This window comes from Electrona antarctica, assembly GCF_951216825.1.
Source record: "Electrona antarctica genome assembly, chromosome: 3".
NCBI classification, from domain to species: Eukaryota; Metazoa; Chordata; class Actinopteri; order Myctophiformes; family Myctophidae; genus Electrona; species Electrona antarctica.
The window spans coordinates 5,457,293-5,472,427 of record NC_136808.1 but is presented as its reverse complement, the minus strand read 5'-3'; the positions used below and the strand labels follow the sequence as shown (position 1 = coordinate 5,472,427).

The 15,135-nt window shown below is 41.7% G+C and overlaps 1 protein-coding gene across 2 annotated transcripts; it reads left to right on the top strand.

The window, feature by feature from the left end:
- The first annotated feature begins 185 nt into the window (after positions 1–185).
- On the top strand, positions 186–14,322 carry LOC306920907 (dimethyladenosine transferase 2, mitochondrial-like). 2 transcript variants are annotated; one of them, XM_079497889.1, is made up of 10 exons: positions 186–342; positions 2,646–2,938; positions 4,249–4,432; positions 4,852–4,943; positions 6,033–6,186; positions 6,371–6,519; positions 7,944–8,033; positions 10,169–10,228; positions 10,554–10,699; positions 12,619–14,322. In XM_079497889.1, the coding sequence occupies exons 2-10, from the start codon at positions 2,702–2,704 to the stop codon at positions 12,857–12,859; spliced, it is 1,353 nt and encodes a 450-aa protein (XP_079354015.1). In that variant the 5' UTR covers positions 186–342; positions 2,646–2,701; the 3' UTR covers positions 12,860–14,322. The 2 variants fall into 2 exon arrangements, with proteins under 2 accessions (XP_079354015.1, XP_079354016.1); XM_079497890.1 differs by lacking the exon at positions 7,944–8,033.
- Positions 14,323–15,135: the final 813 nt, after the last annotated feature.

Genomic DNA, 15,135 nt, shown 5'->3' with positions numbered 1-15,135 from the left:
CGCCGCCCTCGTTGAAAACAAGGTATTTCCAACTCCAGCTTGTCCCAGTTCAGGCTGCGTGAACTGTACAGCGCTCGAGCGCTCGGTTTCTGCCCCCTCAATGTCCTACTCTTCGCGATAGATGCTGATTGGGTGTCGGAGGTGTCGATCACACTCGTCACTATGGTAAACAATGACATCATCCACATGCGCCTGAATTTACGCAGTTGCGTATGGTCTGAAGTGAACTGTGGAGGGGGTCAACAGGCAGCGTGTTGTTCAATGTCAGTATTATATTAACCACGTCTAAACTAAACACACATCTGCGATGTGACTAGCGACAACATCGAGTTTCGAACAAAGGTTAGTTTCCCCACTGCGATTTGCAACCTGAACTTTCGTCATGTGTCAGTTGAGTTGATCATGTAACGTTAGCTTTAACAGCTAGCCACCTAGAATTTGATGGGAATCATTTACCATAATAGCAGAAAGATTAATCCTAATAATTCGCTTAAAAACAGAACATCGTCGTGTATATGCGAGTCATTTGTTTTCACTGCAAGAATTAGGGTTGCCACCTTTGAGATCTTGAAATCACAACACAAGAGACGGTCACGGCCACACAGCCAACTCAAGGTACGGCCACGGAGCCGACTTGGGGACCCAACGCAGCTCCTCCAAGGAAAACAAACAAATTAACGGAGCTGAACGTGAATCCCCCCCACCGCCCACCCCTTTTTTCCCCCTCACTGTATATGTTTCTTTTCCCTTTTTACCTCCTTTATGATGAATTCCTGTTCTGTCTATAGAAGTGTCTATTTGTATGTCTCTAAATGTTTTGATGATTTGAACATGGTGGACCCTATTGGAAACAAGTGTAATGCTTAATTGGGTCGTCCACTCACAGTTAACAGCCTTTGTATTGAGTTTGTGCTTGAAATGTACTGTAATTCTGCAAACTGTTAATAAATTCATCAATCAATCAATCAATCAATCAAAATAAGGGACACTCTTTACGCCTGCCACGGCCTTGCGGCGCAGGCGTGTGCGGCAAGGCCGGCAATAGGTTGAAGCAATACGTTGAAGTTTCCCTTCAACTTATTGTTAATGCTATCAACAACTTTTGAAGTAGAATTTTGTTTTCCAAATGAGCATAACAACATAAAGAGTTCTGATTGTGAATCCGAGTGGTTCTTTAAATGGGCACAATATTTAATTATATTGATTTATATTTATATTAGACTTTAAAACTCAACATTATTAAACAATCAACTATAATAGTCTACTGAAATAGCAGGCTAACCTATCCCCACATCAGCAGCCAAGATGTGGGCTATTGGGCAGGTATTAGAAATACTACTGACATGACATCTTGTAAAAACACGGATAAATAAGATGATAAATAATATAAGGTCCCATACCGAATCGATCTCAGGAGATGTTTTTCAAATGTCAAATGGATTTCGCCCTTACTGGATGTTTGGGTCATGAAGAACTGAAAATGAACTGAACATGAAGAACACGAAAAGATGAAATTACCTACCTAGGTTCCATCATGGAGTCAAATCTTTCCGGTGATAAAATGGCCACCAACGTAATCAAAAAAGTCAACCAAAGAACAAGATTCCTATACAGGATCTCCTCACTGGTCAACAAAAACACCTTGAAGACCCTAACAGGAGCCCTCGTACAAGGTTTCCTCGACTATGCATGCACCTCCTGGACGGTACCACAGCACCTCAAAGGCCCTTAAAACAAGGCTCCAGACTTCCCAAAACAAACTGGTCAGGCTACTACTTGGCCTCACTCCCCGAACCCACCTGGCTGGAATGGCTACAGGACTCTATACTAGGAGCCCGCGGACCCCCATTAGAAAATATATGCCAGCGACCCCCATAAGAGAGGATTTATACGCAGTGATTCTCAACCCATTTAATTTCAAGTACCAGTTTGACATGCATTAGTCTACGGACCCCCATTTAATGGCATTTCTATCTCTGGGCCCCCAATTCATATTGTAAAATCAATGTTAATTTAACTCTGAGGGTCCATTTGGTTCCATTTGTACACTCTCAGAGTTACAGACCCTTAAGGGTCCATTTGGTTCCAAACTATCATTTAGCTGGGGACCCCCTGGAACTCCCTCAAAGACCCCTTTGGGAACCACTGGTTTAGGCTACTTTAGGTACTGTGTGCCTCCTGCTAGAACAATTGTGCTGACTTTAATATTTCCTGTGTTTTGTTTTGTTCATTATTGTTAAATTCAGTGTTGACGTGTAGAGGCTATTTAGGAAAATAAGGAACAAACTGTGTTCCTTATTGGTTCAATAAGGGACGCATCATTTAATTCTCCAATAAGGGATGATTCTGTATTTTAAGGGACGGGTGGCAACCCTAGCAAGAATACGTCAGTGTTTTTGATCCATGTTATTGTAAGTTATATACTGCATGCGCAACGCACGCATAACTCTTGTCTGCAATGTTACCACGACAAATATGTATTGTCGTAGTAGCTAAGCTATCTCGATCATGTGCACATTTACTGTGATTTTACTGTACACTATAAACTAGTTACCTGGCTGGCTATAGTTTTATCGAAATGGTCAATTATTGTAATGGTCTTACTGTGTATGTCAATTAATTATTATCATTCCTTTTTGCTCCAGGCACTGACCACCTTCCCATCACAGTCCGTCCACCTGTCCCTCTCCATCCGTCCATCATGTCCACTCAGATGTGTAGTAAAGTGGTGGTGTTGGCGTTGCGCTCTGTCTGCTGCCACACACACAGCAGTAGACCCTGTATTCGAGCAGTGTTGGCCCCTAAAGTACCCTCTGGACCCTGTGTCCTCATGCCCCAGAGAAGAGCCTACAGCGAAGATCGATCGTCGGCCCCTTCGTCCCTTGAGAGGACTTCCCCTTCATCAACACTGACACAGAGAAACCCGTCAGCCTTACAGGTCAGTCTGTAGGATATGATACCACTACTCCGCATTCTGGTTTGTGGAGAATTCAGGCCTATTCACAGTCTGGATTTTCGGTGGTGAGGTGACCACCGCTCCACTCCGGTGGTGGTCACCTCACCACCGGAGTGGAGCGGTGGTGAGTAAAAACAGAGAGAAGGGCTGGGGAAGAGCGGTGGTTTGCTCTTCACCGTGGCTCCGTGACGTCATGTTGTAGTTCGGTGGTCACCTCACCACTGAAAATCCAGACTATGCATAACGCTTTAGCCGCAAGCACCTATAAATTCTATTTTTAATTTCTCAAATCTAGAGTTGCAACACCAACCATTGACAGTCCACACATCCAAACAGAAAAGCCCTATCTGATTGTATTAAACAACGTTAAACTCACTAACATTGCCGCTGTACGTATTATCCTCTTTCTATCTGCAATGTTATGAGCTGCTTTATGTCAATAAATTACGTGCAGGTGATACTTTTTCTAAGTATTGGAGTTTGGAAGTGCTCGTTTTTAATAACGCAACGTCCTACTCCTTCTGCTGTCTCCTGCATTATGTGCAATTTTGAAATGGGTTCCAAACTCGAACACAAATTATCACCTGCACTGAATTTGATTGTCTACAGATTTTTATTAAACCAAATCTTTGCAGATAGAAAGATTTTTATTGTAATTTAAGCTTTCTGACAGCTGCAATGTTGGTGAGTTTAACGCCGTTTAATACAATCGGATAGGACTTTTTGGATGTATGGGCTGTGAATGGTTGGAGAAATGAATTATTTGACATTTCTTTGGAGGATCAAATGACTGAACAAATAGTAGTGTGGTGGCTGTCTGTGTAAACTGCACGTGTATGCAGGGACGAATACTTTTCATAAATCCTCAATGGGGCCCGTGACTGTGAGACTGTGACACAGATGCGGTCAATAATATATAGCATAAATAATAGGCCAAATATAACACTTCCCTCTATCTGTGACTGTGATCATCTCCTCACACACATACCTGGCAGGTTAAGCACCCAGATTAGCATTTCAATGCCTGATCTGCATGTGTACAAGGAACAGGCAACGCGGTCCACCCCCCACCACCCCCGCCCCGGACAGTGAGAAAACAGACGTGTTAAGGTAAGAATGTAGAAAAACTAAAAATCCCCTAAAATCATCAAGGGGGCTCGAGCCCCGCAGCCCCCACGTAGTCGTCGTCACTGCGTGTATGCATTCATGGTTTAACATTCATATGTTTGTAATGGTCAGACATTCTGTGACATTTGCGGTCATGTAATATAGTCTGTGTGTGTGTGTTGTAGGTGGGTCAGACTCAGAGTCGTCCAGTAAGCAGGTATGACTTCCTGGACGTCAGGGCAGAGAAAGTTCGCCAGGTCGAGCTGACTAACGCCGTCAGACACTACATAGTTGATCCAGCCCTGGCCGAGCTGGTAACGCAACAACTAGGTCCCGATCTGGAAACAGCCATCTTCGAATGCAATCCAGGTCTGTGTGTGTTTGTTACATTTATATGTGTTGTGTGTGTATGTGTTTATAAGCTATTTGAGGGGGGGGGGCTGCGGCCGGCCGGGGTGCCTGCCTACCTCGTATTGGCTATGCCTTACTTACTTAAGAATTCCTGGCTCCGTGCCTGATTATAACAGTTCTAATAGAATTATTGTGCAGTATGATTCTGGTTATTATTATAACATGGATATAATGTTAAAAGAAGTATAAAAAAAGTCATCTATTTTATAGACTTATAGTGAAAGATATAGAAAACATCTTGCATTGATTATGTCATAGATATTTGCACATATGGGTCCATGGGCACAAATGGCAAGTGGAGTGATTGGTGATATCTCTGTCTGATCAGTGCTAATTTTCCTCCAGCGTTTAATGTGCCCTGGTGTTTCTTGTCTTAGGACCAGGAGTGTTGACTCGAACTTTGTTGAATGCTGGAGCTCAGAGGCTGGTGGCTCTGGAAAATGACAAGTGCTACCTACCTTACCTACAGGTAAGAATCACAATGCCCCCCCCCCCCCCCCCTTTTCCCCTCACTGTATATGTTTCTTTCCCTTTTTACCTCCATTATGATGAATTCCTGTTCTGTTCTTTGTCTATATAGAAGTGTCTATTTGTACGTCTCTAAATGTTTTGATGAATTGAACATGGTGGACCCTGTTGTAAACAAGTGTAATGCTTAATTGGGTCGTCCACTCACAGTTAACAGCCTTTGTATTGAGTTTGTGCTTGAAATGTACTGTAATTCTGCAAACTGTTAATACAATTTTCAATCAATCAATCAAAACAGGTAAATGGTAGCAATAGCAAGACACATAATATCAGTGTTTCCCCTCGTTTGTTTTGCGGTTATTTGCCTTTTTTCGTCTATTCCTAGACCCGACAACATTTTTTATTATTATTTTATTAACCTTCGGTTTTAACCCATTACCCGCCAGGATAAATTAATTAATTCACCTCATACTGCCAGGACTTTCGCTCGTTCAACCCTTATTTTTGAAGAGCCAAAACCCCCGACCGGATGTTACAAATGTTACTTACCGGTACGCTGTGTGTATCCGGTCTCCCGATCGGCGATGAGAAAGACAAATTGGCGTAGATCTACGCTAGGGCTAATATGAATATCACGGTGAGTTCAGCTTTAAATATCGCTTCTCTGCCTTTTTGGCTAAGATCAAGTGTGAGTTTAGCTTTAAATGAGTCCAGTAACGGGTCTAGAGACCGGGTCTAATACATTTCATGTATCCTTGGTTCGTTTCGGAACATGTCCAGTTTTCCTCGTATGTACAGTACTTTTCTGTTTCCGACCGGGTCCAGTAATTTAGAATGTTTTCTCGAGTCCGTTGGGACCGGTACAATTATCCACTGGTTCAGTTCAGTTCCCATTTTTGCAGCCCGCCACACAATAATGCATATAGGGGTAACACTGAATATATAACGGCCTATTCCTACCCATCGCCCAACCTCTGTATGTTGTGATAAACCTATGAATGCGTGTTGTGATGATAGGAATGTGTGCGCGGTTCAGCATTGGTTGAAAACTATAATAACTTATAAATGTGTGTGTCTGTGTCTTGTTCAGGAGTTGGAGAGGCGTCTTGATGGCCAGTTAGAAGTAGTTAATTGTAACTTTTGGGGATTGGATCCCCTCATTGGTGGAAACATGAGACCTTCTGTCACGACCGCTGATAAACTCTTTACTGATCTGGGTATATCAGAAGCCAACTGGACTGACGGTGAGACATAGAAAACACACACACACATACACACACACACACACACACACCAGCAAACTGGAGACAGACAGACCCACAAATGGACACAAATTTGAAATTGTGCAGGAATAAGAAATTAAGGTGACTTTGTGTGTGTGTGTGTGCGTGTGCGTGTGTGTGTGTGTGTGTGTGTGTGTGTGTGTAGACCTCCCAGTGAAGGTGTTTGGTATACTGCCACAGTTGCGGGAAAGAACCCCGCTGTTGAAGCTGGTGTACTCTCTGTTTGAACGTACCTCCGTCTACAGATACGGAAGAATAGAACTCTTCCTCTTCATGAGCGAGAGTGAATATCTGGTAAGAACCATCTGCCTCACCGTCCTTATGTCTGTCCAATGTCCATCTGTCTTTACAACTTTCAACGTCTGCATTTATTTTTATCCGATGCTCCTAATATGCAGCATGATTTACAGAAAGCGTCAATCTCACTTTATTGTGTGCAGAGGTTTGTGTTTCAATGAGACAGAAAATAAATAAAATAAATGACCACCTGGAGCGGGGGGGAAAAATGGCCAGTGAGAATGGGTGCATTCATTATCATGGGAGCAGAAAAACAGCTGTGTCCACGCACTCGCGCACCCTGTATATTCTGTATATTCTGGGGCTAGTCCAATTTATACCCCAGGTTTAACCCATTTTGGGCGGGAACCCCTTTTGGTGTTAGCATTAGCTATTGAAAAATAGCAGATCTACAAGCTCATAGCGCGCCACTCGGTGGCGCGCTATGAGCTTGTAGGTCTGCTATTTTTGAAAAATCGAAGAACGAATGACAGAAACAGCTTTTTCAGAAAACTGTCAGATTTTTTAGAATCTGATCTCAGGTAAAAATGGGATAAACTGGGCTGTTGAACCAGGGACTAGCTGTCACGCATCAGATCCTATGTGGTCCGTACAAGACTGAACTTGCTGGCCTACTGAACATGTCAGTAGGCCAGCAAGGAGTAGGTTAATAATAATAAGTAAGACGCGCAAACGCGGGAAGCGAACGCAGCTCGTAAATTGCAATAACAACAATTAGAATAAATTACGTACTTTTTAAAGTTTTTTTAAATTAAATGTTTTTTCAAGTTTTTTTTTAGTGTGTGTATGTGTGCGTGCGTGCGTGTTTCTTTTTTAGGTTTTTTTTTTTTGCGTTTTTCCTTTTTAAGTTTTTTTTTAAGTTAAGTTTTTTTTAAGTTAAGTTTTTTTTAAAGTTAATTTAAGTTAAGTTTTTTTTTAAGTTAAGTTTTTTGTGTGTGTGTGTGTGTGTGTGTATGTGCGTGCGTGCGTGTGCGTGTGTGTGTGCGTGCGTGCATGTGTGTGTTGTTTTTGGGTGTGATACAGCTGCGCCCTCTGGTGGTGGGCGGGTGGTGTTACCGCGTGACACACAGACACACACACACACAGACACACAGACGTGATCTGCTGGGTCTCATAGTAAATGCTCACTGCGTTCGCAATCACTGCGTTCGCAATAATAAAACTTTATTTGTATAGCACCTTTCATGACATGAAATGCAGCTCAAAGTGCTTTACACAAAAAAGAAAAGAAAGGCAGTTAGTGTAGTCAAGCTTGGAGATGACTCTTAGGCATGGTGCTGAGCAGACTCATTGCCTTGGTGATGAAGAATGTGCCACAGGTGGAAATCTATTCTACAGCAATCTGCCTGTCTGTACAAAGTTGACAAACATGTCTGTCTGTCTGTCTCTGTCCATCAACACCATGATTATCATTATTACAGAAGATGATGGCAAAGCCAGGCGATATGATGCGATACAGAAACGGCAGCGTCTTGTGCCAGATGGCCTTTGATGTCAAGTTACTGCACAAGGTAACTGTGGAAGATCAAATGGGGTGTAATGCTGCAAAAATGCTAATTAGATGATGTAAAGTTTTCCGGTAATGTAATGTAAATACTGTATGTTCAGTCATTTCACAAAACATGACCAGTAATAATGTTAGTAATGTCAAGATTTCCAGTAATGTCACTTTAAACCAGTTTGTTTCCCAAAACAAACTGGTCAGGCTCCTACTTGACCTAGCCCCCCGAACCCACCTCACCCCTGCCCACTTCGACAGGCTGGAATGGCTTAGGGTCGACGACAGAGTACAGCATCTTGCAATGGGTCTGGTCCACAAGATTCGATACACCACCAAGATACCCATGTACCTGTCTAGATACTTCCTTAATGTTAACGAAGTCCACACCCACAACACCAGAGGGAGTGCAACGAACCATGTACAACCCAGATTCGGCACAAACAAGGGACTAAATTCTTTTCGCTCCTATGCCACCAAAATGTGGAACGCCCTACCAACTGTCATTAAGACATGCGAATCCCTTGACTTTTTCAAAACCGCTCTCAAAGGGCACCTACGGACGGCTGCAATTCGAAACTGGCCCCTGTAAAATCGGAATCCCTCAAACACGAACGCAAGGACAACACAAGAGACGGTCGCGGCCACACAGCCAACTCAAGGTATGGCCACTGAGCCAACTTGGGGACCCAACGCAAGGACAACACAATAGACGGTCACGGCCACACAGCCAACTCAAGGTACGGCCACGGAGCCGACTTGGGGACCCAACGCAGCTCCTCCAAGGAAAACAAACAAATTAACGGAGCTGAACGTGAATCCCCCCCACCGCCCACCCCTTTTTTTCCCCTCACTGTATATGTTTTTTTTCCCTTTTTACCTCCTTTATGATGAATTCCTGTTCTGTCTATAGAAGTGTCTATTTGTACGTCTCTAAATGTTTTGATGATTTGAACATGGTGGACCCTATTGGAAACAAGTGTAATGCTTAATTGGGTCGTCCACTCACAGTTAACAGCCTTTGTATTGAGTTTGTGCTTGAAATGTACTGTAATTCTGCAAACTGTTAATAAATTCTTCAATCAATCAAAACAATGACGATGATTACCAGTAAAGAGTTCTAGACGGCAAATGCATTTGTATTTTGTAATTTGAAGATTATGTCATTTATTGGCCTGTAATGTAGTGTAGTGTAGTAAATGATGTGTTTAGTGAGTCACTTTTGGACCAGTTCCTTGATTAGAAGTTCCATTTCTTGACTAGATGGGCTTGAAAAAAGGAAAAGAGGCCGCACAGCTCGTAGTGACGATTCAAGAAACCTCTATTCTGTATTTTAGCTGCGACGTGAGCGCGAGCACGTGAGATACTTCCGGGTCCTACTTTTGTGACTCTTTTTGTGTCCCCATAGAGTTATACTGTGACGCTCCGTCGGACTAAATCTGAGACGAAAACAACCACGAAAGTCTCATTTTACCGCTTTCCTCGCAACAACAAAGCTGCGCTGCTCTCCCAAATCTGGCTGTGACAGGCCGTCTGCCCCACACGGAATACTATCGCCATTTTATTTCATTGTGTCAACTAAATCCTCATTAATGCAAACTAGATTCAACATACTCAAGCCTGCAAACATTCTAAATATGCCCCCGAAATATTTTACTGAGCAAATGGACTGTTACCACCTTCAATAATAATGATAATAATAGTCTTTATTGTCTCCACATCATTTTGTTTTGTCATGGAAACTTGTACAAAACCATTAATAATTCTACTCGAGTTGGAAGCATTAAGACCCATTTTAACCCTCAATGGCTTCCTTTCTGAAAAATAACGTCATTGTAAAAAGATTCACGCGTTTAGATATTCTATTTACAATGATGCGGACGGGAGCTGGTGCCACTTGGACCCGGACGTAACGTAGCACTACAAAATGACGTCGGACTTAAATACTGAATTGAACCGACATTTCGGCAAACGGGATGCCTTCTTCGGGGCCTGAAGAAGCTGCGAGCTCTGCGGGCCTCTTTTCCTTGTTTCAAGTTGTATCTCCTGCGGTCAGCACCTCCCCACTACTGGTGTGCGCTCCTACCTCTTTGTTGTGCTAACATTTATAATTCATGTTAATACTTGACCTATTGTGTTTATATCCAGGAGCCCTGGGAGTCGTTTGGGATGTCCAAACCGAGTTTGACACTTAAGAAGACACGCAAAGTAAGTAAGAACGCAATCACTGTAAAAAAACATTGTGAACTGAAGAAGAGCTTCTTGTTTTTTTTTGCATACTTTATTTAGATCTTTTTTGTGAAATACAAGACATCAAATGACAGTAAAGTAAGCTTACCACTACATACAAGAGACACACACACACACACACACACACACACACACACACACAAAAGAAAAAACAAGGGGGCATATTGGTGGGATCGATGACCATCAGAGAGCAGGGATAATTATGAGTTCAATAGTGAAAGACTGAAGAGCATATTTAACATCCTATCTCTCCTCCCCTCCTTTCCTGTCTCTTCATACATAGGTCCCTGACCCACTGTGTCTGGTCCATCTGAGTCCCAGAGCTGATCTGTTCTCCTCTGGTTTGAATCCTGACAACGCCTCAACTCTGTTCGTCATGGTCAAACAGGTCATGGCCATGAGGAAAGCTAAGCTCATCAACAAACTAAAGTAAGACTATATATATTTGCTAAATCATCTATACGGCTTAGTCTCATATGCTGGCCAGTAACAAAATGCCTCTTTGTATATTGTATATTATTTGTATTGACCCGTATATGCCTACTATAAATTAGAATAGTATCGATAAAGTAAATCCTGATGAAACAAACGGCTTTCATAGCACAAAATGACAGTGAACCTAGCACTTTGTATACCTGCGCCCAACAGCGCAACCCCATGGCCACATAGTAAAAAAATAAATACTTTCTTATTTTTCCAAACGATTTGGCTCCTATAATCCCACGGGCAGGGTTTGGTGTTTCCAGTCACCAGTGATTTAAGAACACATACTAATAGAACTCTAGTGAGATTTTTAGTACAGTTTCCAAATTAATCTCCCAATATTTGCTTTGTATATGCGCCGAATGAATACGTGCTCTACCTGTATATTTATTATTCAGAGGAGACTGTCGTTTTGTCCATAAAATGAAAAAGGAAACTTTGTCCATATAGTTTATGCAGACGCTGTGTTCATACTATCAGTGTTGGGGATTGACGACTGTGTTTTCTAATGTGTGAATACGGACTTGTAAAGTACAGCAGTGCAGCGTTAAATGAGCACTGTTCATGAACAGGTAATTTTAGCCTTAAACAATTTTACACACCCGTGTGAAGTGAGTGGTGCAACTCTGTGTGGGGGTCACAGAGTTGTCCCCGGAACTTCCAGACCCACAGTAACGTTTGGCACAGACCAAAGATTGTGTGGTTTTGTGTGCAGTTGTGGTTTTAGTTCTCTTTACCAATAATGTGTTGCTGTTTGACACATCATGCAACATATTTAAGCAAAACAAGTGTTGGAACAATTAAAATTCTGTAAGATCCGTCCAGTGACGCAAGTCAATCCGTTCCGTCTTGCTGACACTTGGGGGGGCCGCCAACACACATGTTGATGTAGTATGAAAACCTCTGTGCAGCTTTACCCAATAGAGCGTCGCAGTCCCGCCCCCTAAATTGGACCAGGAAATGAAACCCAATGCATTTTTCCCATAGACATTTCTTACAAGTATTTATTTAAAGACGGTTACGCCGCGGACAAAGCCAACTCGAGTCGTGACAACTCATGACAACACAAACAATATTTTGGACCAAACAAATAATAATTACAAAGAAGAAAAACAAAAAAAAAAGTGTTGTAACCTGCCGTTTTTTTCTTCTTTCTAATTATTTGTTCGGCCCAAAAAATTGTGTTTGTTGTCATGATTTGTCACGACTCGAGTTGGCTTTGTCCGCGGCGTAAACGTCTTTAAATAAATACTTTCTGAAATGTCTGAGGAAAATGAACGGAGAATCATTTCCTGGTCCAGGGTAGGAGGCGGGACTGCGACGCTCTATAGCCTCTAGTCTAAATGGATTACTCTTATTTACCCATTTTGGGCGGGAACCCCTTTTGGTGTTTTAAACATGTTATAATTTAGCTATTGAAAAATAGCAGATCTACAAGCTCATAGCGCGCCACTCGGTGGCGCGCTACGAGCTTGTAGGTCTGCTATTTTTGGAAAAATCGTGAAATTTGTGTCACAAATCTTTGAATATATATTCTTTCAGAGCGAACGTTTTTAACTCAAATCTTTGCTTCTGAGGGGTTCCTGGAACAACATATTTTCAGATGGGGGTCGGCGGCCAATTACATATCATTTTTGGGGGTCCTTGACATGAAATAATGAGCACCACTGATACAGAAACATAAGGTTTTTCAGAAAACTGTCAGGATTTTGAAGACATTTTTTTTTTAAATTTCGACGTCGCGCCTAAATGGGTTGAACGTCTCATTTTGTGTTGTTTTTTTTGCCCCTCACAGTTTCCAGCTAACATTACTTTCTCCTGTCTCTCTCTTCTCTACTTTTCTTTCTGTCTCATTGTTCTTTTAGTCAATGGTTTCCAGACGGTGGCAGCAAGCTCTTATCTGAGATGGGTATGTCAGAGGACATAATGACTGGGCACGTGTTTCCAGACGAGTACCGCAGGCTGTTCGAGATGATCGAGAAGAGCTCAGAGTTTAAAGACAGCTGGATCTATAAAGAGGTTCCTGAGAACACAGAGATTACAGAGAAACTGACTCTAAAACATGGAAGCTGGCGATCATACGGTGCACAAGATGGCTGGGACTAGAAGCGGCCTTACAAGCAGAGACACACAATTACATGTAAAATATACAAATCATCAAGAGGCAGGACACTCTCATGTCCATGTACGTACACACAGTAACGGGCAGAAGAAATTCGACGTGGAATAAAGTAATCGACGAACCGTCTCAGTATGTTTGGTTGCCAGACAACAGTCGCTTTCTGGAACTTTACTTAATTGTTTGCTACTTCACACTGCTTATATACATCTTTAAGTAAATTAATTGCACAAAGGTTTGTTTTCAGATTGGCTATTGAATGAAAATATTTAAGTTCAGATAAATGACTTCATAGTTGTGTCTGAAATGGAAGAAACAAATGATCATCATCAGATTGACTCACAAACCAAGTCAAATTATGAATATCTGTAACTCTGTTGAATGAATGACTTAATACTGTACAGTAGCTTTGTTAATTCAGCATATTGTTAAAGTCCCTGCGGTTACTCAGTACTGGAGGTTTTTCCAACAGTTCTCTTGGAGACAGAGCTGCAAATGCAGCATGCATGCAAAGAATTTGATTCAACGGAATCAAATGATTTAGGGTTTTTCATTACTTGTCTTATTGGCTTTGTATCCTTTATGTAGTAGCCATATGAATGTATGTAAACAACATGCTGTCTTGTTTTATAGAACATCTAAACTATTCTTCCAGCGCTATTTTTCCAGAGTCACTTTTTTCCCGGATGTGTCACATTTCATAACTGAGTTTGGAGGACTGTAGCTGTTTTAGTGGGAGACAATCTCTTTTTAGCGTGTCTGACAGCCAGGAAGGTTGGACTATGTCATGCCTTTCATAATGTGCCCAAAGATTCATGTCTTACTATAAATGTACAAGACAAAAGAAGAAGAATCTTTGATGTTTGCCTTGATGCCTGACATCCAGCACCTCCTGGCCAGAATATAGGCATTGAGATGTGCACACAATCTTCTCTGTGAACTGTCACTATAAATGTAACCTTGCGTCACCAGGCTTTCCACCTCGGAGGTAAAGCCTGGTCTGTGTTCCAAAATGTGAAGCGGATAATTCCCCATGATCGGAATTTTAGGGCCTATCCAATAAAAACAACCTTTGTTGTCCCCATGGGACAACAAAGGTATACAGACACTAAATAGTCTCTGGAATATACGCTCATTTATATTTAAAAAATCAGCTAAACTATTAAAGCTGCATCTATGATTTTATTGCCTGCCCTAAAATTATGATCGCTGGAAGTGTTTTGGGTGCTTCTGATTCCGTATTTTGGGTACTAATGATTCCGTGGTTTCCTGCCAGATGACTACAAATCATTGACTACAACATGATGAAAGTTACCATCTGCTCCCAACCGGATCATAAACCCCAAATGGAACGCTGCCCATGGTACTATAAATGGGTTCATGACATGAACCTGTAATATAGAAGAGAAGAAAAGAAAAAGATTATGAAATAAATTATGTCTCCAATGTCGATCATATTGTAATTTATTTATTACAATAACATCTATTTTGTGTCGGAATTAAATGCAACTTTGTTTTTGTAGTGCGATACAAATTGAGGATTTTGGTTCTGAAAGTCTGTCCATGGTCCAGCGATCTAAGGTGTGCTGAATAAAATGATATAAGCTAAAGCTGAAATAGAGTAAACAGTTTGATATTTGTCCACTCTAAGAGTGCTGCAAAAATATAGTATTCTCACTGTTCAACAAACTGCTTAACGTGTGAAATAGACCAGGAAACCTGTATCATAGGAAAAAGGACTGAAAATAATGTTCTATTTAAAGAGTGGACTCTAAAAATAAGAGTGATGAATTAATTCCTCATGATGTGGTTGTGGGACCACCCTAGCTTATTGATGCCTCTATTCCAATGAGACAAATGACTGACCAATTTGATAACGCTACATTAAACAAGAACAAAGCTCACAACGTGTCAGCGGTGGCCGAACGGATAGATTGATTGATTGATTGAAGAATTTATTAACAGTTTGCAGAATTACAGTACATTTCAAGCACAAACTCAATACAAAGGCTGTTAACTGTGAGTGGACGACCCAATTAAGCATTACACTTGTTTCCAATAGGGTCCACCATGTTCAAATCATCAAAACATTTAGAGACGTACAAATAGACACTTCTATAGACAGAACAGGAATTCATCATAATAGCGGAGCAGTCTTGATACCGGAAGGTCGCCAGTTCGAATCAGCGGTCCGACACGTTAAAATTACCACCGCTGAAGTGCCCTTGAACAAGGCATTGAACCACTACGATGAAATGTGTTC